Genomic DNA, 23,223 nt, shown 5'->3' with positions numbered 1-23,223 from the left:
CAGATTCTAAAAGAGGTTCTTGATCTCAAAAGGGGTCAGCTTTGGGACTTCCCTAGTGGTGCAGAGGTTAAGAATCTGCCTGCTAATGCAGGGGACACGGGTTCGATCCCTAGTCCAGGAAGATCCCACCTGCCACGGAGCAACTAAGCCGGTGCGTCACAACTACTGAGCCTGCGTTCTAGAGCCCGCAAGCCACAGCTACTGAGCCTGCGTACTGCAACTTCCGAAGCCCGCGCCTAGAGCCGGTGCTCTGCAACAAGAGAAGCCCCCGCAATGAGAAGCCCACGCACTGCAAGAGTAGCCCCCACTCACGGCAACTAGAGAAAGCCTGTGCACAGCAACGAAGACCCAAAGCAGTCCCCCTACCCCCAAAAAGGGGGGGGGGGGTCAGCTTTAAGATGATTCTGTATAACTCTGCTTTAATCCATCTAGTCCAAGTTTTTTGAGTGAGGATAATAAAAGAGCTGATTTTTTTTTGAGTATTCACTACATATCAGACACAATGCTAGGTGATTTACAAGCATATCTTATTTAATCCTCACAACAATCCTGTGAGGTAAGCACTATTTCATCTCCATTTTTACACATGGAGAAACGGAGGCTCACAGAGGTTAAGTGACTTACTGAAGAGAACCCAACAGTTTGACTCCAGATCCCAAGATCTCAATCAGCAAACCTCTTCCTGGAGTGTCAATTTTATTAGGATGTTTGCAGGAAGACATTGTATATGAAAACACATACTTTATAGTGAGTCAAATGCAAGGTCTGTATTAAGATAAAATAGAAGTATCCAGATGCTTTGGGCTTTGCCCCAGAATCCTGGCAGACCCTTTCACACTACCCGTTGATAGCAAAACTGGACAGGCTCAGCAACAAGTATCGTTTAATAAGTGGACTCTTCCTGGCGCCCACGTTCTCCGAAGCCCCCAAGAACTGACAATAGAGTTGTCGAGCTCTTTACAAATAAGTGATATGAGTTAGGAAGAATTTAACATCTTGCCCAAGTTCACATAGCTACTAAGTGGCCCAGTCACATTAAAAGCAGCTGTTTTGACACCATCTTCCAACCGCAACCCACAGCGATGACGCATTTCCCCGCCTAGCTACAGGGTTCCATCATCTGAATCTCATTTTACTTCACACAACCCCTTTCACACCCCACCAGTCTTCTGCACCGCCCCCAATCAGGACGCTACTTTCAGATCCACACCTTTCCTCCAGCCCCGCCCCTTTACGTTTTCTAAGCCCCGCCCTTTCACTCAGTCTCGCACCGTTTTTCCCAGCTCTATCCTTTCTCCCTAGCCCAGCTCCAAGTTCCAGGTCCATCCAAAGCCCCGCCCTTCCTTTCCTGAGGCCCACTCTTCTGTTTAGTCCCACCCTTCGCCCCCATCCGTCCAGCCCCTATTTTCCTTACTGGGGCCTGCTTTACTGATGGCCCCGCCCACTCTCCGTAAGCCACGCCCATAGGCTGGTTTGTTCTCGTCCAACCCCGCCCACCCCTACCCATAACTCCGGGTCCGCCTTAGGCTCCAGTCCGCTTCCCTCTTGCTCCTGGCCCTGCCCCCAGCCCCGCCCCGTGGCTCCGGCCCCGCCTCGCCTTCCTCGGAGACCAAGGCCAGGTCCCTACCGCAGCCGCGGCGCCAGCAGGAGGGAGGGAGGAGGGGGGGAGAGGCAGAGGGGGAAGGGAGAAGGGCGGGCTCCTCACGCCCAGTCCCGCGCTCGCCGTCCGTAGCCGCAGATTCGCAACAAACGGCCCGACCACTCCGGATCCGAATACCGCAACTTCAGTCTCCAAAAACTCAACTCTAAGATGGAGGTGCTAGAAAAGCCATGTAGGGTGTCCGGGGGCCCCTCCGAATCCCGGAAAATGGCCTCTCGAGCCTCGCGGGCGGGCGGGGATCTGTGGCGAAAGTGCAGCTCGGCAGCGCCGCGGCGCCGCGTTTACCCTGCGCAGACGCCGTCGCCGCCGCTGCCGCCGCCGCCGCTGCCACTGCCTTTGCCGCCACCGTCTCCGCCGCCGCCGTCGTCCCTGCGCTGCCTCCGAGAGCCTCCATTGTTCCGGCGGCGCCGGGTCCTGAGACCAGGCAACCTAGGGGCTTTCGAAAGGGGCGGCGGCCGCCGTAATTGAGACACCGGGGCGCCGGCGGGACTGGGAGCCGCAGGGGTCAGCGCGGGAATCCCAGGGAGCCGGGCCAGAGTGTGGGGCGGCAGGGGGTCGGGGTGGCGAGGTCTGCAGTGTCCGGAATTGGGGCTCTCCCTCCCCGGCCCGTCTTTCCCCGCCGGCCTCCCCAAGTGGGGTCGGAGCCCCGGCGGGCGCCCCCGGCGATGAGCCCGGACTCGAGGTGGCCGGTGAGTGCGGGCCAGGGACCAGGGCGGGAGTGGCCAGCCGGGAAGGGATAGGCTACTTTCGTGGGGCGCGCACTGAGCTGCCCGGCCCAAGTACCCTCGGGGCACTCCAGCCCGGAGAAGTGACAGTGCATGCGCTCCCAGCCCGCATACCGGGGCAACAGTGTATCTTTCGAGGCTGCCTGGGCCCGTGGCTGGAGGGGAGCCTTGTTTAACTTGCTACACTTCGACAAAGGGGAAACGTCGCCGCATCCGGGAGAAGGCTGCGGGCACCGCCTGGGCCTGGCCTGATCCCTCTGGCCTCCGCCCCCTACTTCCTCCAGCCCCCTGAGCTCCGGGGGCAGATGTCACCGCCATACCCCTGGGCCTGGGGCCCTCCCCAAGGGCTTTCGCGTCTAGGTTCCCGTGTCTCCCCTCTGCTGCTGCTGCTGCTAAGTCCCAGCGGGACATTCTCCGCGGGCTCTGTGTTGCTTAGGGAGCCAGGGCAGCAGAGCTGCGACGTTCACTAGGGATTCATCATTGAAAGTTTGTTTGTGCTTCTGATTGGTTTGTTTAAAGACAGCTGCAGGTAGGAAGTAGGGGAGAGTCTGAGTAGTTTTACTGATTTGGTAATCTGGGGTTTTGACAGAGAGGCTGGAGCAGCTCACTAGCTTGGTTAAGTCGCAGGAGAGGAGCCAAGAGGGGCTGTTGTCAGTCAGGGAGCTCAGGGTGGCTTTGTTTGGAATGGTGCCAAGCCCATAGTTAAATTGTTGAACTCAGCTAGGCCTGGAGAAATTGGGGCAGTCTCTCTGACCAGGCTGGGCTTCCTGGGGGCTGGTGCCATCTGCTGTCTCCAGTCACCCAGGAACACTGAAGAGGCGGAAGGGAGGGCTCTGAGGACCAGCATGGAGCTGAGTGTGCCTGGATTGTCGTGTTCCTGTTTGTACCCTCAGGGCCTGGTACCACTCTCAGGGCCAGGGCATAGGCTTATCCTAAAGGCCTCAGAAATTAACTAATTCTTTTTCTAAACCAGTGATTTCTGCTGGAGTCCAGGACCAAATCATTGGCTACCTATTCAAGCTTCTACATGGGCTGACACTTGCCTTCATCCCTCTCAGCTCCAGATCTGGTGATCCTCTCATTTAGCTATTCATGCAACAGATTCATTTGCCAAAACAACACTACATGCCAGGCACTGGGGACACAGAGGTGGGTAGGCTCTGGAGTCTGCACTGCACAGCTCCCAGTCTTGTGGGAGGAGACAGAGAACTTCCAGTGTGGTGAGTGCCATGGTGGAGGTGAGAATGAAATGCTGTGGAAACAGCTCTCCATGGGAGAGACAAAGAAGTCATAACAGAATTGACATTTGAGCCACGTTTTGAAGAATGAGTAAGAGCTCACTAGTCAGGGAGGATGGGAGGCATTCTAAATAGAGATCATCTTGCAGAAATGACAGGTTGTGACATTCAGGGAATGGCAAGTTGCCCTGGGTAGACAGAAATACAGCTATAACTGGTGAAAAGAATCTAGAAAGGAGGACTAAGGCCAAACAGTGAAAGGAGCACCTTGAATGTCATCATAAGGAATTTGGATATCATCCTGAAGTAAGTGGGGAACATCAGGAAGCTTTTAATCAAGAGACTGACATGATCATTGCTACTTGGTAGAAAGATCATTCTGGGCACATGGGAGATTAGGCTAGAAGAACTGAGACATAGGGCAGGATGATCAGGCAAGAGGTGATAAGGCCAAGACTATGGCCATGGTGTGGAGGAGATGGCCTTTGGAGCTGCTGTAGAGTTTGGCTGGCCAGGACCCTTGGGGAGAGGGCGGGCTGGAGAGGGTGGCTGAGAACTCTTCCCTGGGCCTGTGCTAACTGATCTGTACATTCTAGATGTGACAGCATGGGGGTGGACTTTGACGTGAAGACTTTCTGCCACAACTTGCGGGCAACTAAACCACCCTATGAGTGCCCCGTGGAGACCTGCCGCAAGGTCTACAAGAGTTACAGTGGTATTGAGTACCACCTGTACCACTATGACCATGACAACCCACCACCCCCACAGCAGACTCCGCTCCGAAAGCACAAGAAGAAGGGGCGCCAGTCACGCCCAGCCAACAAGCAGTCGCCCAGCCCCTCAGAGGTATCCCAGTCACCCAGCCGTGAGGTGATGAGTTACGCACAGGCCCAGCGCATGGTGGAGGTGGACCTGCACGGCCGTGTCCACCGCATCAGCATCTTTGACAACCTGGATGTGGTGTCAGAGGATGAGGAGGCCCCCGAAGAGGCCCCTGAGAATGGCAGCAATAAGGAGAACACTGAGACGCCAGCTGCTACTCCCAAATCAGGCAAGCATAAGAACAAGGAGAAGCGCAAGGACTCCAACCATCACCACCACCACAATGCTTCTGCGAGCACCATTCCCAAGCTGCCAGAGGTGGTATATCGGGAGTTAGAGCAGGATACCCCTGATGCCCCGCCCCGGCCGACTTCCTATTACCGGTAAGGCCACCTCCATCTCCCAACTCTGGAAAACTGATCAAGCAGGGCTTAGGAGTTAAAGATAGGTGATAGGACGTGGCAGGGGTAAAGCACAGCAGAAGCACGCTGGTCCTGCCAAGGTAGGAAAAGTGCCCCAGCTAATGATGATGGCACGGCCACATGCCGGGCCCTGCACTGGGTGCTTTATAGCCATTCCCTTATTTTATTTTCACAGTTCAGGTAGGTATTGTTCTCATTTCACAGATGAGGAAACCACGGTCCAGAAAAAGGGCCAGACTTATGAGCAGTCATGTGCCAGTAGATAGCTGAACTGGAATTCAAACCCAGGTTCCTCTGACTCCAAAGTTATACTATTTCCACAGTATCAAAATGTCCCATTTTTTGTTCCTGAGCCTTTGTACTCCATTACTGTGTGACCTTGGGGGAGGCATCCCGCTTTTGGTGTTCCAGTGACCCTGTCTGCATAGTAGGTGTAATATTCCTCTGCTGGCCTAAAGGTAGACGACTAGGGACACTGATTTCATAAGGTCCTAAGAGCAGTTTGTAAATCTACAGAAGTAATTTTCCCATTATTTGTTCTGTTATTATAACCCATCCTTTAGCATGCATAAGCAGGATTTTCATCACCTATGTTTTGTACTCCTCCAAGGACCCTTTTATTTATTTCATTTAACTTTCTTGGTATTCCACTTCCTTCCAAAAATTAGTCACAGTGGCTGCCAATAAAGTCACAGGCATAAGGCTAAATTCCTTTAACGTGAGGTAAAAAATGGAGTAGGGCAAGTGTGGTGGTGAAACTACATACAGAAACCTTAGCTGAAGGTTGGAATAAAAACCAAGTGTAAAGCTTCTTTCTGAGAGCCTTGGCATCTGAGTCAAAGAGAGCATTTGGGTGAGTTAGTTAAGGAGCCATCTTTGGTATCCGCTAATCAGAAGGCCTGATCTCTGACAAGGACTTGTAAAGGTTTTTACGTGAAAGATAGTTTTTACCAAAAGTGCAACCCATGTGATGTTACAGTAAATCTCAGTTCTTTAAAAGCAAACCTCTGGGAACTCGAGTGATTTGGCCCAGTGTGTCGCTTTCCTCTCACCGCTGTTCACATGCTAGCCAGTCTCTTCTTCCTCTCTGCCATTCTTTCATCTGTCCAGCCCAGCTCCATTTCCTTCTGGCTTTCCACTGTCTCTCTTCTGTTGGTACTGACTGCCATACCCACCTTCCAACACACAGACCCCTCTCTGGGCCTGCCCTCTTTCCTAATGGCTCTTCAGCGCTCTCAGCTGCAATGGGCAGCCCAGCCCAGCCCCTTCTGCTCCTTTTCTTCATCCCTCCACTCAGATTCACTCTTTCCTCCTGGGGATCAGATCTGTTCTCCAGGCAGCAGCTCTCAGCTGGTGCACTGCAATCAGTTGGAAGGTGTGTTGCATGTAATTTGTTACTACTGTTAGCAGAACTGCCTGTTTTGGAAATGATTTACTTTTTATATAAATGCAAGAGGATCTGAGGTCATCTCTCTAATAACAGCACTTGCTCTTGCTCACATCTGATATGCTTTCTTGAGGGGGAGAGAGGGTGGAGTCTCAGTTGGTGTGTCAGGAATTGAACATGACATGCAGCCTACCTTATCTGCGCCACAGCCTGTAATGTGGGTGCATCGTGGGAGTGTGTTATGCACCATCACATAATGTCACGTGTGTCATGGCAGAGAAAAGGTTGAAAGCTGGTGCCAAGGCCTGGAAGGGGCCAGATGGTTCATGCTAGCCCTGAGCCACACCCTTTTTCAAGGATGAAGACATTGCAGTCACCTTGGGGAAGGGATAAAGGGCTAAGAAAGAAATTGCTTCTGATAGATATAGCATGTTAGTCTCTCCTCCCTAACACCCCCAAACTGTCTTTCAAATGAACAACACTGAGTGCCTCTTTCTGTGTGGTGAATCAGACATGGTCCTTGCCTCTATCCAGTAGTGGAGGAGTTAAGACACAAAAACAGTTATAATGCAAGACAGGGTGGGGCAGAGCTATACAAAAGCTAATAATAAAGCTGACATTTATTGAGTAGTTGCCCTGTGCTAAATACTGTTCTAAGCACTTTACCTGTGTTAACTCATTTAATGTTCACAACAGCAGTGTGAAATAGGTTCAAGTTAGCATCACAACTTTACAGATGTGGAAACCAAGGCCCAGAGAAGTTAGGTCACTTGCCTGCTGTCATCCAGAGCATGGCTCCGGAGCCTGTGCTTGCCTGGCCTGCTCTAGCCCCCAGAGCCATGTTTCCCTTGTGGAGAGGAGAGAGGAGGCACGGGAACTAACATTTATCTAGGACTTGCTGTGTGCCACTTGATTTCACCCTTTTGTTTTTGTAATTCCACTTAATCCTGACATCTTTGGGAGTAAGTAGTATTATCCTCATTCTATCATCAATAAAACTGAGGTTCAGAAAAGAGCAGTGATGTCCTGAATGTCACAAAGTAACAGAGCCGGGTTCTAAATCCAGGTTTGTTAGAGGCCAAAGCCTTGTTCTTTCCATTGTAGCTCCCTGTAGCTTTACAACACCAGTGTCAGGCCACCTTGAGCGTTCGTGGCAAGGGGGTGGGGAGCCTGTTTTGTATCCCAGGCACCTGGAGCAATCCTAAGCTGCAGTCCTGCTGGCCCAGTGAGGGCTGTGAAGTGGAGTTTGAATCCTGGCTCTGCCACTTCCTGGTTGTGTGAACTATCTGTGTCAGGCAGTTAATTAACTTCTCAAAGCTACCAGTTTCCTCATCTATAAAGTGAGGGCAATAAAAACACTGACCCTATGGCTGTGGGGAAAATAAATGGGATAACCTAGCACAATACCTAGCTCATCGTAAACGCTCAGTAAATCGTAGCTATTCTGACTGTTATCTCCCGAGGCTATCCAGAGAACAAAGAGTACCCAGAGTCTGAGGGAGCTCTGAGCTGATGCTGGCCCCAGCTGACAGAAGACCTACAGCAGCTCCATTCAGGACACAGCCAGCTGATGCTAAAACAACTTCTGTATAATTTGCAAGTGAAAACTGAGGACTTTCCTTCCCCTGACTCTTTGTACCATCACCCAGACCATCCCAGTAATGGGTCCTAGCTGCCCCATCCTTCTCCCTTAAGGACTCTGGCTGAGCCTCTGCACCTCAAAGGAGGCAGTGTAGCAGCTGGGACATGAGCTTTGAAATCGGCATGCTTGGGTTCATATCCCAACTCTACACTTTCTCACAGGAGGGCCAAGGAGGGTGAATTAACCTCTCCAAACATTAGGTTTCCTTTTCTGCAAAACAAGAATGATTATAGAACTTAGAGTGCCTGGGATAAAGGTGAGGATAGAATGAGACAACATGTATGTAAAGGCACAGGCCTGGAATAGGGTAAGTGCTTGGCAAATGTAACCCACGGTCTCTAAGGGAGGGAAATCTCAACCTTCTGGTGCTGAGCTGCCTGTGTGCACTGCAGGTACATCGAGAAGTCGGCGGAGGAGCTGGATGAGGAAGTAGAGTATGACATGGATGAGGAGGACTACATCTGGCTGGATATCATGAATGAGCGGCGGAAGACGGAGGGTGTGAGTCCCATTCCGCAGGAAATCTTTGAATACTTAATGGACCGGCTGGAGAAAGAGTCCTACTTTGAGAGCCACAATAAAGGCGACCCCAATGCGCTGGTGGATGAGGACGCTGTGTGCTGTATCTGCAATGACGGTGAGTGCCAGAACAGCAATGTCATCCTCTTCTGTGACATGTGCAACCTGGCTGTGCACCAGGAGTGCTACGGTGTCCCCTACATCCCTGAGGGCCAGTGGCTGTGCCGCCGCTGCCTACAGTCACCCTCCCGTGCTGTGGACTGCGCCCTGTGCCCCAACAAGGGTGGTGCCTTCAAGCAGACAGATGATGGGCGCTGGGCCCACGTGGTGTGTGCCCTGTGGATCCCTGAGGTCTGCTTTGCCAACACGGTCTTCCTGGAGCCTATCGACAGCATCGAGCACATCCCGCCCGCTCGTTGGAAGCTGACCTGCTACATTTGCAAACAGCGGGGCTCGGGGGCCTGCATCCAGTGCCACAAGGCCAACTGCTACACAGCCTTCCATGTGACATGTGCCCAGCAGGCCGGCCTCTACATGAAGATGGAGCCCGTGCGGGAGACGGGTGCCAATGGCACCTCCTTCAGCGTCCGCAAGACTGCCTATTGCGACATCCACACACCCCCAGGTTCAGCACGCCGCCTGCCTGCCCTGTCCCACAGTGAGGGTGAGGAGGATGAAGAGGAGGAGGAGGAGGAGGGTAAGAGTTGGAGCTCAGAGAAGGTCAAGAAGGCCAAGGCCAAGTCCCGGATCAAGATGAAGAAGGCGCGCAAGATCCTGGCAGAGAAACGGGCAGCAGCACCTGTGGTGTCTGTGCCCTGCATCCCACCACACAGGTATGAGGGGAGCAGGTGGACAGGCTGTTGAGGGAAGAAGGCCTGTTGGAGACTGACAGCCCTCTGAGTGGAGTGACAGGGTTGGGTTATCTTCTTCCTATCAGGAGCTACATAGAAGTTTTTGGGTTTGTCTTTTTTTCTAATACCAAAAGAGATTAGCTCTAGCAGGTCACCTGACTTTTACATTAGGAACCAGAAACTACAACTTTTATCTGACAGACCTTACAGGTGTTTTAAACTGCCCTCCATTTTGATGGGGTGGTTTAAGTTAGGAAGAAAGAGGATGGAATAGTCACCAGCCACAATGGAAGAAATGGTCTGACTCTGAAGGGAGAATGGAATGAAAAAGGGGGAAGGAAACACTGAAGGAATTGTGATATGGTTACTGCCACAAATAAGTCCAAATGAGGGCTGCGATCCTCAGTTATTTTTTACTCTCTCTTGTGCTATCTAGTCAGTTTCCAATCGTTTACTACGGTACAGTAGTACTGCATCTTAAAACCTTCCCAGGCTCAGTCTAAGTTGGGTATCCCAAGGTCAAATAGTATTCTGGGCTGTAGTGACAAGAGCAGTCTTAGGGGCCAGGCTCCTTGACCCCCTGGTGGACGGGATTATGGATCTGCCTTAGAGCTGGGAGCTTGGCTTCCTGTCTGCCGAGGTGCCATTGACAGTTCTGTTTTCTCTTCTTTGCCTCAGCCCAGTGTCACAGACCTTTTTTTTTTTTTTTTTGGGGGGGGGGGTACACCAGGTTCAATCAACTGTTTTTATACACAACACAGACCTTTTTGACAATAGATTTATTCCTGTTCAGCCCCACTCAGAAACTCTCATTGACCACTTTTCTGCGTAAGAAAATCAAGGCCCAAGAAGTTTTTCTCTTTGCTCTCCTGCTTCCCAGGCTCAGTAAAATCACTAACCGCCTGACCATCCAGAGGAAGAGCCAGTTCATGCAGAGGCTGCACAGCTACTGGACGCTGAAGAGGCAGTCACGGAATGGGGTCCCGCTGCTGCGGCGCCTGCAGACACACCTGCAGTCTCAGAGGAACTGTGACCAAGTTGGGGTACTGTGTCCAATTCCCTGTGGGCTCTAGGAGCTAGTGCCGGGGGACAAGGACAGAGATTTGTTGTTTGTGTTTGGGTTTTTTTGGCCGCACCACCTGGCATTATGGGATCTTAGTTCCCCAAGCAGGGATCAAACCTGTGCCCCCTGCATTGGAAGCGTGGAGTCTTAACCATTGGACCACCAGGGAAGTCCTCAAGGACACAGATTTGTGACTGTAGTTTCCAGTGTCTGAGGGCTTGGACTGATTCCTCCTTTAAACTAGGCCTCAGAGCAAGCTCAGGATGAAATCCTTTCAGATTGTTTTTAACGCGTTTTTCCTATGCGTTCATCCATTCATTCACAACAAACATCTACCAAGCACTGACTCTGTGCTGGGCCTAGAGGACACGTGGATTGAGAAGCTAGCTTCCACTTTAGTTAGTTAGCGAGCCTATCAGTGAATCACTGTGCTTCCTCCTTTGGCATTACCTGCCCTAGACTCAAGTTTCTTGGGCTCTCGTCCCCTCTGGCTCTCTCATGATTTTCTGACCCCTCTTTGCCTCTTCAGAGAGATTCTGAGGATAAGAACTGGGCCCTCAAAGAACAGCTTAAGTCCTGGCAGCGGCTTCGGCATGACCTGGAGCGAGCACGGCTGCTGGTAGAGCTGATCCGCAAGCGGGAGAAACTCAAAAGGGAGACGGTGAGTGCTTCTGGGCCAGCTCTCTTTCACAGTGGAAAAAACAGACCCAGGAAAACAGAAAACATGGAAAAGTATGTGTCCTGTGGCCAGGAAGCAACAGGGCTGATGTAGGAGTCAGGTCTCTTGAGCTCAATTTGCTCTCAGGCCCATTGGAAGCAGAATGTCACAGGAGGGTATGAATGGAATCCTAAATTATGTGATGCGGGTGGCTGGTGCTGGGAGCTTAAGGAAGGGAAAGTCCAGAGTAGTCAAGTATATCCAGCTGTTGGGGGGATGGGTGGGGGGAGTGCGGTGGGAAGGAAGGTGAGTTCCCAAACGAGCTACAACCATCTCCTCAGACCTCTCTGCCAAGAGACTGGCCTAGGCCTGGCTGATTGGGCCTTTATGTGTGTCAGATCAAGGTCCAGCAGATTGCCATGGAGATGCAGCTGACCCCTTTCCTCATCCTCCTTCGAAAAACCTTGGAGCAGCTCCAAGAGAAGGACACAGGCAACATCTTCAGCGAGCCGGTCCCTCTGTCTGAGGTAACCGAATTGGACGAAGTAAGAATCCCTTCCCCTCACTCCACCTTCTTTCTGTTCCTCTCCCAGATGGACCCCTGCTGCAGGTCTGGGCCAGGGACTAGGAGGGGACCTTGAAGAGAGGGGCTGGTGGCTCTGGGGCTCCAGGATGAACTGGAGCCACATGCGTCACCTGGACTCTGTCTTGTCCCTGTCATACCCCAAGGGCCCAGAATGGGAGGCAATCTGCACTCCTTCCCCAGAGGCAGGGACTGAGTCTGCCAAATGAATAATCCCAGGGCAGGAAGACACTTTCCGGGTGCTGAACCCTAGAACGGAGAATTTAGAAGGCTCAGCACCTAAAGAACCATCTCTGAAGCCCTAGGTCCTGACTGGCAGACTCTTCTCTCTGAAAGGTATAAAATGAGAGGCCTGAGGCAGCAGCCCCCTTATAAGTCTTAATAATTAAAAAGAGCTATAGGAATGCAAGGTGGTGTTATTTCCAGAGGATTCCCCTAACTTTTCTTACTAAAGCCTCACATGGCTCTAGGAGGTAGATTTGGCCGTAATTTCATTACTGTTTTCCAGGCGAGGAAAAGAAGGCCCAGAGAGGTTAAGAGGCTTGCCAAGGTCACACAACTTGTGACTAGTAAAGTCAAAACTAGAATCCAGGGACTTCCCTGGTGGTCCAGTGGTTTAAGAATCCGCCTTCCAATGCAGCGGACATGGGTTCGATCCCTGGTCGGGGAACTAAGATCCCACATGCTGCGGAGCTACTGAGCCCGCGCCACAACTGGACAGAAATACGCGGCCGCAAGGAAAGAGCCCGTGTGCCACAACTAAGACCCGACACAGCCAAAAAAAAAAAAAAAGACTAGAATCCAGCTTTCTTTTCCCTTGTGCTGTATGCCTGCCTCTAACTGTGGTGGGAGGAGGTTGCCGGATGCATTTCAAGGGAGGTTGTTAGGAACAGGGGTTCAGGGGGCATGAGGAACATATCTCCACTTAGCTCTACCTACCATGTTCTCCCAGGTACCTGACTACCTAGACCACATCAAAAAGCCTATGGACTTTTTCACCATGAAGCAGAACTTGGAGGCTTACCGCTACCTGAACTTTGATGATTTTGAGGAGGACTTCAACCTCATCGTCAGCAACTGCCTCAAGTATAATGCCAAGGATACCATCTTCTACCGGGCAGCAGTGCGGCTCCGTGAGCAGGGTGGTGCTGTGCTCCGCCAGGCCCGGCGCCAGGCAGAAAAAATGGGCATTGACTTTGAGACGGGCATGCATATCCCCCACAGCCTGGCTGGAGACGAGGCCCCACACCACACCGAAGATGGTGGGTGATAAGTCACACATACACATAGAGGCCAATGCCAGGGATGAACAGCTTTCCAAAAGTCCCCTCCTGGGAGCAGGCAGTGTAGGCAGGAAGCAGCTAGGCTGAGCAGTGGCAAGCTATCCCCAGGAATGCTCTCCAAGAAGCCAGACTGGGTGAATGGATAGCAGTCCCCGCCATTCCACATCTTGGTGCTACTATTTTACAGCTGTTCCTGGTGAGACGCAGAGGGGAGAAGAGTGGGTTTCTTGTTGCCTGCCCAGGTTCACGGGGCCCAGAGAACTACCTTGAGTCTGACCTTGTCCTCGCTAATTCCCACCCCCAGCAGCAGAGGAAGAGCGGTTGGTCCTGCTGGAGAACCAGAAGCACTTGCCAGTGGAAGAGCAGCTGAAGTTGTTGCTCGAGAGGCTGGATGAGGTGAATGCCAGCAAGCAGAGCGTGGGCCGCTCACGGCGTGCAAAGATGATCAAGAAAGAGATGACGGCGCTGCGGCGGAAGCTTGCCAACCAGCGGGAGACTGGACGGGATGGGCCTGAGCGGCATGGCCCCTCCAGCCGGGGCAGCCTGACACCCCACCCGGCAGCCTGTGACAAGGACGGACAGACAGACAGTGCCGCTGAGGAGAGCAGCAGCCAGGAGACAAGCAAAGGTCTGAAGCCCGTAGCATGGTGCACCCCAAGGCCAGCCAGACTTTGACTCTGCAGCACACACTCAGCCCCTGCCATCCCCCAGGCAGCGGTCCCTCCTGCACAGCTGGCTGCACTTTCTCCCTCCTTCCCCAGTCAAGGGCCTCTTAGCTGCCTCTCTGGCTATTTTTATAAGAGACAGTGTTCCCAACTCCTTGCCCCCCAGATTATCTCCCCTACCCTAGCTGGAGTTATGGCCTACCCTGGACATATGCCCTTCCTACATCAGGCCCCTCACCGACTCTCCTTCTCTCTTTCTCTGCTCCAGGCCTGGGTCCCAACATGTCCTCAACCCCCGCACATGAGGTGGGCAGGAGAACCTCAGTTCTGTTCTCCAAAAAGAACCCGAAGACAGCTGGACCGCCCAAGAGGCCGGGCCGGCCCCCCAAAAACCGGGAGAGCCAGATGACCCCCAGCCACGGAGGCAGTCCTGTGGGGCCCCCCCAGCTCCCCATCATGGGCTCCCTGCGTCAGCGCAAGCGGGGTAGGAGCCCTCGGCCCAGTTCGAGTTCAGACAGCGACAGTGATAAATCCACAGAAGACCCCCCAATGGGTGAGCTTCACCATCACCCAGCCCCCCAGTAGAGTAGAGCAAAGCTGCCATCCTTCCCAATATAACTCCCACCTATCCCTTCATTTGCCCATAATATGTCAGAGCTAGAAGGGCCCTCAGGAATCCTTTAATTCAATCCCCTCATTTTACAGTTGGGGAAACTGAAGCCCAGAGACACTGACCCAGCTAGATTCCCATCCAGGGCCCCCTCCATTGTATCACTTCACCTCTTCTCTTCTTATCCTCCTTGGGGAATCTCCTTTAAGCCATTTGCGTCCTAAGGCCAGTAACTGCCAAGGCAAGTGCAAGGGGTGGGGCAGGGCTGTGGCCAACCGTGGTGGACACTGCCCAGAGCTAGCTCTGCTGGCCAAGGTTGTAGGAATTTTCCAGCAGAGAAGGGAAAGCCAAGCCCTGAATCCCTCTTACCCCCAGTAGATCTCTGATCTACATCTTCCTGACTGATTCCTTCCCTCCCCCTCCTCCCCCCAACCAAGACTTACCAGCCAATGGCTTCAGCGGTGGAAACCAGCCAGTAAAGAAGAGTTTCTTGGTATATCGTAATGACTGCAGCCTTCCTCGGAGCAGCTCAGACTCTGAGTCCAGCAGCAGTAGCAGCAGCAGTGCTGCCTCAGACCGGACCAGGTACCAGCCCTCCAGATCAAGACCTGCCTCTGGGATGGCCTTCCAGATTTCTGTACGGGGAGTGGGGTGGCAGCCATCTTAGCCTAGATGAGGATGGCTCAAACCAAAGGTTCTCTGCAAAATAAATGGAATAGATGAGACTGTCACCATAATGAAACAGAGGGGCCCATCCTGTGTTAACCTGATGCTTTAGAACAGAGGGCATAAACTGATTCCTTGTGGCCTGGATTCGACCTGAAGACATATTTTGTTTGGCCAGCACGGTATTTTAAAAAAAAAAAAAGATCTAGATAAAATTCCCAGTTTCTGTATTATGTTTATAAATCAGACCTGGTAATTCTGGCCACTGTTGCCTTAAGACAGGGTATGCACTTATCACTACTGCTATATCCAGCTTGCTTCAGTCAAATCACCCCTAAGTCCCTGAGGGCGTTTGAGTTTGAAATTCTTCAAGAAGCCTCTGCTTTCCAAAAACCTTAGACCCTAGGGGCTTAAAGAAGAGAGGATACCCACCATGCCATTCCCCACTCCTCCCCTTCTTTGAATTGAGCTTCCCTCTTGTCCACAGCACAACGCCTTCAAAACAAGGCCGGGGCAAGCCCTCCTTCTCTCGGGGCACATTCCCGGAGGACAGCAGTGAAGATACCTCAGGCACTGAGAACGAGGCCTACTCCGTGGGCACTGGCCGCGGCGTGGGCCACAGCAGTAAGTACGCCTGCCTGAAGCCAGGGATGCCGGGAGCCCAGTGTCAGGGCCTTGCCAGACCCCTGGCTGCTGATCCGCCCCCTCTCTCCCATTCCTGTGAAGTGGTAAGGAAGAGTCTGGGCCGGGGAGCTGGCTGGCTGTCAGAGGATGAGGACTCCCCGCTGGATGCTCTGGACCTGGTGTGGGCCAAATGCCGAGGGTATCCATCGTACCCAGCTCTGGTAGGCTTCTGTTTTTCTTGTCACACCCTTTGTCTTCCAACCCCAAAACACAGACTCAGAAGTAGCAGATTTTTCCTCCTCTCTGCTGAGCTGCAGAGCACAGGAGTCTTTGGCAGATAGACACTTAAAAGTCCCTGGTTAGTCTCTCCATCTCTCCCTTTTTCTTCCCTTTGCCCCTTGGGCATGGGAAGAAAGCCAGGGGTTAGCATTGCAGCCCTAGTAGTGTGATAACCTTTTCCTGTTCCCACTTTAGTTGTAGTCTCCAAATTCTTGGATAGGGTAAGCCTCGGGGAAGGAGGAGACTGAACTAAACCAAGATTTTATTACACCCTTAGATCATTGATCCAAAGATGCCCCGGGAAGGTATGTTCCACCATGGGGTTCCCATCCCTGTGCCCCCACTGGAGGTGCTAAAACTTGGGGAACAGATGACCCAGGAAGCCCGAGAGCATCTCTACCTCGTCCTCTTCTTTGACAACAAGCGAACCTGGTAAGGGAGGAGGGAAGCATTTGATGTGACTCATAGCCACAGATGTAACCCTCAGTATGGGGGCAGGCTGCCAGGGAGCTCCAGCAACTGACAGCCTGGGCTATCATAAATCAGTGGGGGAGGGACTTAGGTCTTTGAGCAAAAGGGTTGTGTTGACCAAAAGTCTGAGGGACTGAGTGGGCAGCAGCTGACAAACAGCTATAGCTAGAAATCAAAGGACTGTGAGTGACTATGACAAATGTGGGTGTGGCTCCCCACCCAGATGAAGGTGGCTTCTAGACTTAGTTTTCCCACCTCTGCCTCCATGGTGGCAAGATGGGGATAAAGTAGGCATAATCATTCAAGCTCTGAATCCCTGCTCCGTCACATTTACATGTGTAGTCTTTTGTTGATGTTAATTGTCTGCAGAGGATATTTAATGTCAGTTAAGGCTGCCTGGAGCCCATGGGACAAGGTAGCTATTTCAGGTTTGGTCTTTTTGCACCCATAAATACCCTGTGGTTTTCCCCTGGTGTGACTGTTGACTGGGCTTTTTTCATCACTAGCCTGTGAGCAGTTCCTTGGAGGCAGGGACTGTATCTCTTGGTTTCTTTAACTCCCACAAGAGCCTGGCCCAGAGTGGGCACTCAGGAGGAGTTTTTGAAGGAATGAACAAGTGAGGAAAGGTGGTACTTGTTGCTCCCCCAGAGAAAAGAGAGGACTTATTTGATCCTCACCTTGTCCTACAGGCAGTGGCTGCCCAGGACTAAGCTGGTTCCTCTGGGCGTGAACCAGGACCTTGACAAGGAGAAGATGCTGGAGGGCCGGAAATCCAACATCCGCAAGTCAGTACAGATTGCCTACCACAGGGCTCTGCAGCACCGCAGCAAGGTGCAGGGCGAGCAGAGCAGCGAGACCAGCGATAGTGACTGATACGGTCCAGCACAGCCCAACCTACAGTGCCCTGCCACCTCTCTCCTCCCCTTTGCTCACTGTCCTGGAGTGGCACCGGCCTCTGCACTGACTCATTCCTGGTCTTGGGGCCAGTCTCAGGGGAAGCTGGGTGGGGGAGGTCCCTCCCGCCCTGAGTGCAGCTGGACTGTACAGAACACTCCAAGGGCCCATGGGGGCTCTGCGCAGTGAGAGGGGAGGTCCCACAGGCCAGAAAACTCCAGAGACCTCACGGCATTGTAGCGCAAGGTGGTGGGCCAAGGTTAGGACACTGCATAAAACAGGCCATCGCACCGCCTGTGCCTATTTGTGCCAGGAGAATCCCTAACTGCCTAGTGGCCTGAGGCCCCCGAGGTGGTGAGGTGAGCGGGCATCTGCCCAGCCTAGCAGTGGGATTGATGTCTGTCCAGCCCGGAAGAGGGGCACTAGGTGACCCCCTCCCCTGCTGTTGTAAATACTGTAATTAGCGGAGAATTTAAATTATTCTCATTTGTAACTGCGTTTCCGGGTCGCGCCAGAGTCATTTGGTACTAAAAAAAAAGACTGGGGCCTGTCCCCACTTCCCTTCTTCCCATAGATTCCCCCACCTTTCAAACTGGTTTGTATTTATTTCAAAGGAAGAAAATATATTGATTCTTAGAAAATAAATGGTCTGTTTGGAATTCTTGGTTCTTGCCTTCTGCCAGTGCAAAGGGATAAAAAGGGAGGCTCTTTCCCTCAGGGATGGTAAGTAATTGGGCCCAGGTGGTTGCTGGCTGCTGTGCCTGCTGCATTTCTAAGACAACAGCAAAGATAACGTTGGGTTGGCCAAAAAGTTTGTTCAGGCTTTTGTGTAACATCTTACAGAAAAACCCAAACGAACTTTTTGGCTAACCCAATATGACAGCTCCCATTCCCCATGTACTCCACTGAGTGGCAGACCCTGTGCTGAAGCACCTTTGGTTACAGTTTTGTATAATCCTTGCAATAACTATGGGGAAAGCTAATCATAGGATAGTTATCTCCACAAAGATCTCCACAAGGTTTAGAAACATTAACTTGCCTAAGTTCCCACACCTAGGAAGTCGCAGAGCTAGGATATGAATAAAAGCCTGTTTGCAAAGCTGGCTCTTTAACCAGTATGCCGAACTGCAGGAAGGGAAGAGTCTAGTGCCCGTTCCTTCGTGAACTGCAGATGCTTCCAGTCCTTTGCCAGTTGGATGGTCCAAGTGTTTCTGCAGAGTCACTATAGCTCTGACTTTCCCCTGTTCAGCTGGGGACTGAGCAGGAAAGTAGAGTGGCTCTTCATTCATTCCCCACCTTAACCACCTCTTTCAATTTAAACATTTACTGGAGGAATGTCCTCCAAGCACGAGGCACCTGTGGGCTGTCGCGCCTACACGAGAGACAAACACAGGAAGCAGCTGCCCCAGGGCCTTGGGGCTACTGCGCAGTGGAACTGAGACGCTGCCAGGCTCACAGCCTCCCCGCTAGGTACTATGGCAGGAGGGGCTGAGAGAAATCAGCTGCCAGTCTCACCCTAAGGAATCTGCAGGCTAATCATTCAAATACAGTAACCAATAATCGGTATGCTAGAAGGGGAGAAACAGCCCAGATGCAGCTCTCCTCTCCGTGCTTTCTGCGTCTTTCTCCAAAAGGGAAGTAGTTACATGATACACCTCTCTGGGCCAGGCAGCCGGCCCTGGCAACGGGGCTGCCCCGAGGCCCACGCTTGGTGGCCCTGCGGCCTCTCTGGGCTGCTGGGCACAGTCCCGCTCCGCAGGGCTGCCGCGGAGGAAGGCCCCAGGTGGAGGCAGCCGCCGTGGCGGCCAGCGGGCGCGCCCGGCGGGACAGTCCCGGGACACAGTCCTAGGAGGCAGGCCTCTGACGGGGAAGTCTGCGAAGAGCCCGAGGCTGCGAGGTCGAGGCTCAGGGACAAGCCCTTGGAAGGGAGCAGCTCAGCGGGTGAGCGCGAAGGCAGAATCCTCGGGAGCCAGACGCTGTGGGGACACCTCAGGCGCTCGGCGGGCCCAGAGCTGCGTTCCGGCGCGATTCTCAGTGAGGGGGGTTCGGGGGAGGCGGACTGAGGGGGGCGAGGATCAGCCCAGAGAGGCCCGGTGGGAAGGGCTCGCTGAGGACGGCGGGGGCTAGGACTTGGTTCTGTAGGCGGTCAGGCCCTGAGGAACCGCAGGGCTCTCTGAGAAGTTCCGGCAGTGAGGACTGGCGCCTGAGGGCGCGCTGTGCTCCCGGGCCGTGGGGCGTGGGGCGCGGGGATGCGACACGCCGGCGGGCCGAGTGCAGGGCCCACAGAAGAAAGGCCAGGAGCGGGCAGCGAGCCCAGCGCGCGCCAACCGCTACCGCGCCACGGAAAGGTCCGCCCACCCGCCGTCACGCCCGGTTCTCATTGGCTCCTCTTAACTGTCCGCGGATTGGCTATCTCTGGATCCAATTAGCCGGGCTTGACCCTTACTTCCTGTGAGAGTGAGGTCGGCCCCCGGAGAAACCGGAAGAGGGCGCTTGCGCGCGCGTGCCAGAGTCGCGGCAGCTGGGGAGACAGTGGTACGCAACCCGAGGCTGTGGAGGGCGGGGGAGGAAGGGCGGGAGGGTCAGGACAGAGTGGGAGAGACGGAGCCTCGGTGGACTGCAAGGAGCGGGACCTGCGGGGAGTCGAGAAATCAAATAAAACGGGGCGGACCTTAACAAATTAGGAGGATTTGGTGGGCAAGGCCTTGAGAGGCGTGACCGTTGGGGCCTGGTCTCGGCTGCGAGTAGCACTGCTTTGAGTGGGCGGGGCCACCATGGGGCGGAGCCTGACGTGGACAGATTAGTTCTCTCCCTTCTGCCCATTAGCATGGGGCACCGCACTCTAGCCTCCGTCCCGGCCCTGTGGGCCTCCATCCCCTGTCCGCGCTCTGAGCTGCGCCTGGACCTGGTTCTGGCTTCTGGACAGTCCTTCCGGTGAGTGACCCAGCCTCTTGGCACCTCAGCACTGCAGATCCTGGGGTGCAAAGGAACGTCAGGGGATGGAAGAAACTTTAGAGTACAAAAGAGGAGACTGAGGCACGGGTGGTGACCCTGTTACGTCCTTTATAAGGAGGAGGTAATAAGCCTGCGCGATGTTCTTGCGGGGATTACATGATATAATTGATGTAAAAGAAAGCACTTTTACTTTGCAATTCGTAAGTCAGTTCTGTATATAGGATGGGAGGGCCGCAAAGGGTGCAGGAAGGGAAACTGAGTGCTAGGGCTGCCGTGTGCCTGGGGACTCAGGTGGAGGGAGCAAAGCCCTGCACACTGGAGCGGCGTGCTGGCCGACCAGGTATGGACACTGACCCAGACTGAGGAACATCTTTACTGCACTGTGTACCGAGAGGATAAGGGCCGGGTTGGCAGGCCCACGCTGGAAGAGCTAAAGGCCGTGCGACAGTACTTCCAGCTGGATGTCAGCCTTGCTCAGCTGTATCAACACTGGAGTTCTGTGGACCCGCACTTTCAAGAGGTGGCTCAGAAATTCCAAGGTGAGTACAGAGCCTGAGGCAGGGGTTGGAATGCTTGTGATTTGGTTAAGTTACTCAATTTCACCATCTGTAAAATGGGGATTATATCCACTTCATAGGATTTGATGAGGTTTAAAGAAGCTAATACATGTAAAGTGCCTAAAATAGTGCCTGACACATAGTAATTATTATTACTGTTATTATTGTCCTGCTGACCACCATAGTGGAGTGACAAAGATACTGAACCAAATCCTGGCTGTGTGATCTGGGGCTGGTGAATTCATTCATTCTATAAATGTTCACAGAGCATCAGTTATGTGACTGGGGGTACCGCATTGAACAAAACAGAAACAGATCCCCACCCTCAGAGTGCTTACATTGTGACTTCTTCATCTGTGGAATGGAATGATAACCCAGACCTCACAAGATGCTATGAGGAATGAGAGCTGTGGTGTTGTTTTCTCTGACAACGCTGTCCCTCATTCCCTTGGGATCCCCCGGGAGCCTTGGTGCCTAGGATCTGATGGTGAGAAGAGGCCACTTCCAACAGCAAATGAATTTTGGTTCCCCTGCCTTTTTGTTCCCCAGGTGTGCGACTCCTGCAACAGGACCCCACTGAGTGCCTTTTCTCCTTCATCTGTTCCTCCAACAACAACATCGCCCGCATCACTAGCATGGTGGAGCGGCTCTGCCAGACCTTCGGACCTCGGCTCATCCAGCTTGATGATGTCACCTACCATGGTTTCCCCAGCTTGCAGGCCCTGGCTGGTGAGTAGGTGGGTCCCTGCCTCCAGGCCTTCCAACACCTTTCAGGGTCTGTTCAGTTCTCCCCTGGTGCCTTTCTCCCATCTCAAAGCTTCCTGCCTTTCTAAATACTGCCCTCATCTAGAACCACCCTGCCTGGTCTGATCAGCCCCAGTTATACCTCATCTTCCCTCTCTGTCCCTGAAATGTCAGTACCTCACTAGTCTGTGCTTTTTGCCCCACGGGTTCAATAGCTCATCCGAAGACATCTGTATACGGTGTACAGCAGTTTGGGCTTAAGAGCACACGTTCTAGAGATAGCCTTCCTAGGTCTGAAATCTCAACTCTGGCACTTGGTTTCTAGGTTTATGACCTTAAGCACATTATTTAGTCTCTTTGTGCCTGAGTTTCTTAATCCATTGAACGGGATAATAATAGCACCTACCTATCAGAGTTGTCACGAGGGTTGAGTAAAGGAGTACACATACTGCACCTAGCACAGTGTTTGGCATATGGGAAGTAAGCAGAAAACTCAAGTTGTCATCTCTGCAGTGAACCCAACAATTCTGCATCCAGAAACACATGTGTTCTTCATGGCAGCCGTGTGAGGCAAGTATTTTACAGAGGCAAGTACATCAGCTGGCAGATGTGAGAACCAAGCAACAGGAAGTGTTTGGTGACTGTGTAGCAAGGAGACAGCCCCCTCTGGAGAAAACAGAATGTTTTGGGTGCTTAGAAACCCAGTCGTGAGTCTCAGCTTCCAGCTGAGTGGTCATAAGACCTCAAGTAATTCATTCACCTCTCCAAGCTTCTCTTGTTTGTGGAATGGGAATAACAGCTTCTATCCAGAAGGGTTTGAGGGATGAATAAGGCAGTCATGAGGCAGGGTAGTGTAATGGGTTAAGAGCACAGGCTTGGTGTCCCAGACCTCAGTGCGAGGTTCCATCTTCTACCATGTCCTTTCTTGAGCAAGTTACTTAACCTCTTCTAAGCCCTCATTTTCTCCATCCATAAAGTAGGAAGAACAGTAGTATTGTCATCAGGGTCCTTGAGAAAAGTAAGCATGAAAATGTACCTAAAGCACTTTGCCAGTGCATGATGCCCAGCACTTGATAACAGAAGCTGTTACGATTATTATGACTTTTTTTAGATCATGAATGTGAACACCCTTTGGAAAGATTAAGGAACTCAACTGGGGAGTTCCTCCAGGGCAGCAAGTCCTTCTCAGTCCCTGCTCCACTGCTCAGCACATAGTCAGTGCTCAGAAAACATTTGCAGAGGGGCAGAACCCAGGCCTTAACCCTTTCCTTTGTACATGCAGGTATCCTGGGGTCTCCCAGAGGGTGGCAAGGGAGGAGAGGGGTGCTTAGGGAAAGCATTCCTGTGGGGTGCAGGGCTCACACACTAGCCTGATGACAGGAAGGATTTGAGAATGCCTGACCCCTGCCCCCCCCCCAACTCCCCCCCCCCCCCCCCCCCCACAGGGCCAGCGGTGGAGGCTCAGCTCAGGAAGCTGGGCCTGGGGTACCGTGCCCGCTACGTGAGTGCCAGCGCCCGAGCCATCCTGGAAGAATGGGGCGGACTTCCCTGGTTGCAGCAGCTGCGCAAGGCCCCCTATGAGGAGGCCCACAAGGCCCTCTGTACCCTGCCTGGGGTAGGCACCAAGGTGAGGCCCCAGGGGGCTAGAAGCTGCCCTCACTACCCATGTAGAGAGTAGCAGAGGAGGAGACAGGGCAGGCCTGAGAGCTGGATGCAGGCTTGGCTTCTGGAGGCAGCGTGGGAAGGAGAAAAGATACCAGCAGATGTTTTGTTAGAGAAAATGTAGCAGAAAGGGTATAAAAGACATTGCTCTTTGCATTTTTAGAAAAACCATTTGTTCAGGTACATATATATACTGCTCTGTGTATGCATAAATTTCCAGAAGGAATCACAGGAAACTTAACA

General features: G+C 52.9%; 2 protein-coding genes across 19 annotated transcripts in view; both read left to right on the top strand.

Annotated features, from left to right (window-relative positions):
• Positions 1 to 1,938: 1,938 nt before the first annotated feature.
• Positions 1,939 to 17,707, top strand: BRPF1 (bromodomain and PHD finger containing 1). 11 transcript variants are annotated; one of them, XM_057705575.1, is made up of 14 exons: positions 1,940 to 2,349; positions 4,220 to 4,828; positions 8,289 to 9,248; positions 10,147 to 10,309; positions 10,859 to 10,990; positions 11,386 to 11,514; positions 12,523 to 12,832; positions 13,161 to 13,481; positions 13,787 to 14,071; positions 14,566 to 14,713; positions 15,282 to 15,418; positions 15,521 to 15,639; positions 15,975 to 16,129; positions 16,858 to 17,707. In XM_057705575.1, exons 2-14 carry the CDS (start codon positions 4,230 to 4,232, stop codon positions 17,039 to 17,041), a joined length of 3,642 nt encoding a protein of 1,213 aa, XP_057561558.1. In that variant the 5' UTR covers positions 1,940 to 2,349; positions 4,220 to 4,229; the 3' UTR covers positions 17,042 to 17,707. The 11 variants fall into 11 exon arrangements, with proteins under 11 accessions (XP_057561551.1, XP_057561554.1, XP_057561553.1 ...); XM_057705574.1 differs by having other exon boundaries at positions 13,158 to 13,481; XM_057705573.1 differs by having other exon boundaries at positions 11,386 to 11,532.
• A 1,904-nt stretch (positions 17,708 to 19,611) lies between these two features.
• OGG1 (8-oxoguanine DNA glycosylase) overlaps positions 19,612 to 23,223 on the top strand; it is a 28,825-nt gene continuing 25,213 nt past the window's right edge. For all 8 annotated transcript variants that reach the window (XR_009048876.1, XR_009048875.1, XR_009048874.1 and 5 more), the window contains exons 1-4: positions 19,612 to 19,996; positions 20,309 to 20,556; positions 21,124 to 21,303; positions 22,764 to 22,945. Coding sequence is in view for 3 of the 8 variants with exons in the window: in XM_057706933.1 (XP_057562916.1) it covers positions 19,890 to 19,996; positions 20,309 to 20,556; positions 21,124 to 21,303; positions 22,764 to 22,945 (717 nt within the window). In the remaining 5 variants the exon portion in view is untranslated. The remainder of the gene's footprint in view (positions 19,997 to 20,308; positions 20,557 to 21,123; positions 21,304 to 22,763; positions 22,946 to 23,223) is intronic.

This window comes from Hippopotamus amphibius, chromosome 13 (assembly GCF_030028045.1).
Source record: "Hippopotamus amphibius kiboko isolate mHipAmp2 chromosome 13, mHipAmp2.hap2, whole genome shotgun sequence".
In the NCBI taxonomy this organism is placed as follows: Eukaryota; Metazoa; Chordata; class Mammalia; order Artiodactyla; family Hippopotamidae; genus Hippopotamus; species Hippopotamus amphibius.
This window is presented reverse-complemented; position numbering and strand designations above follow the sequence as displayed.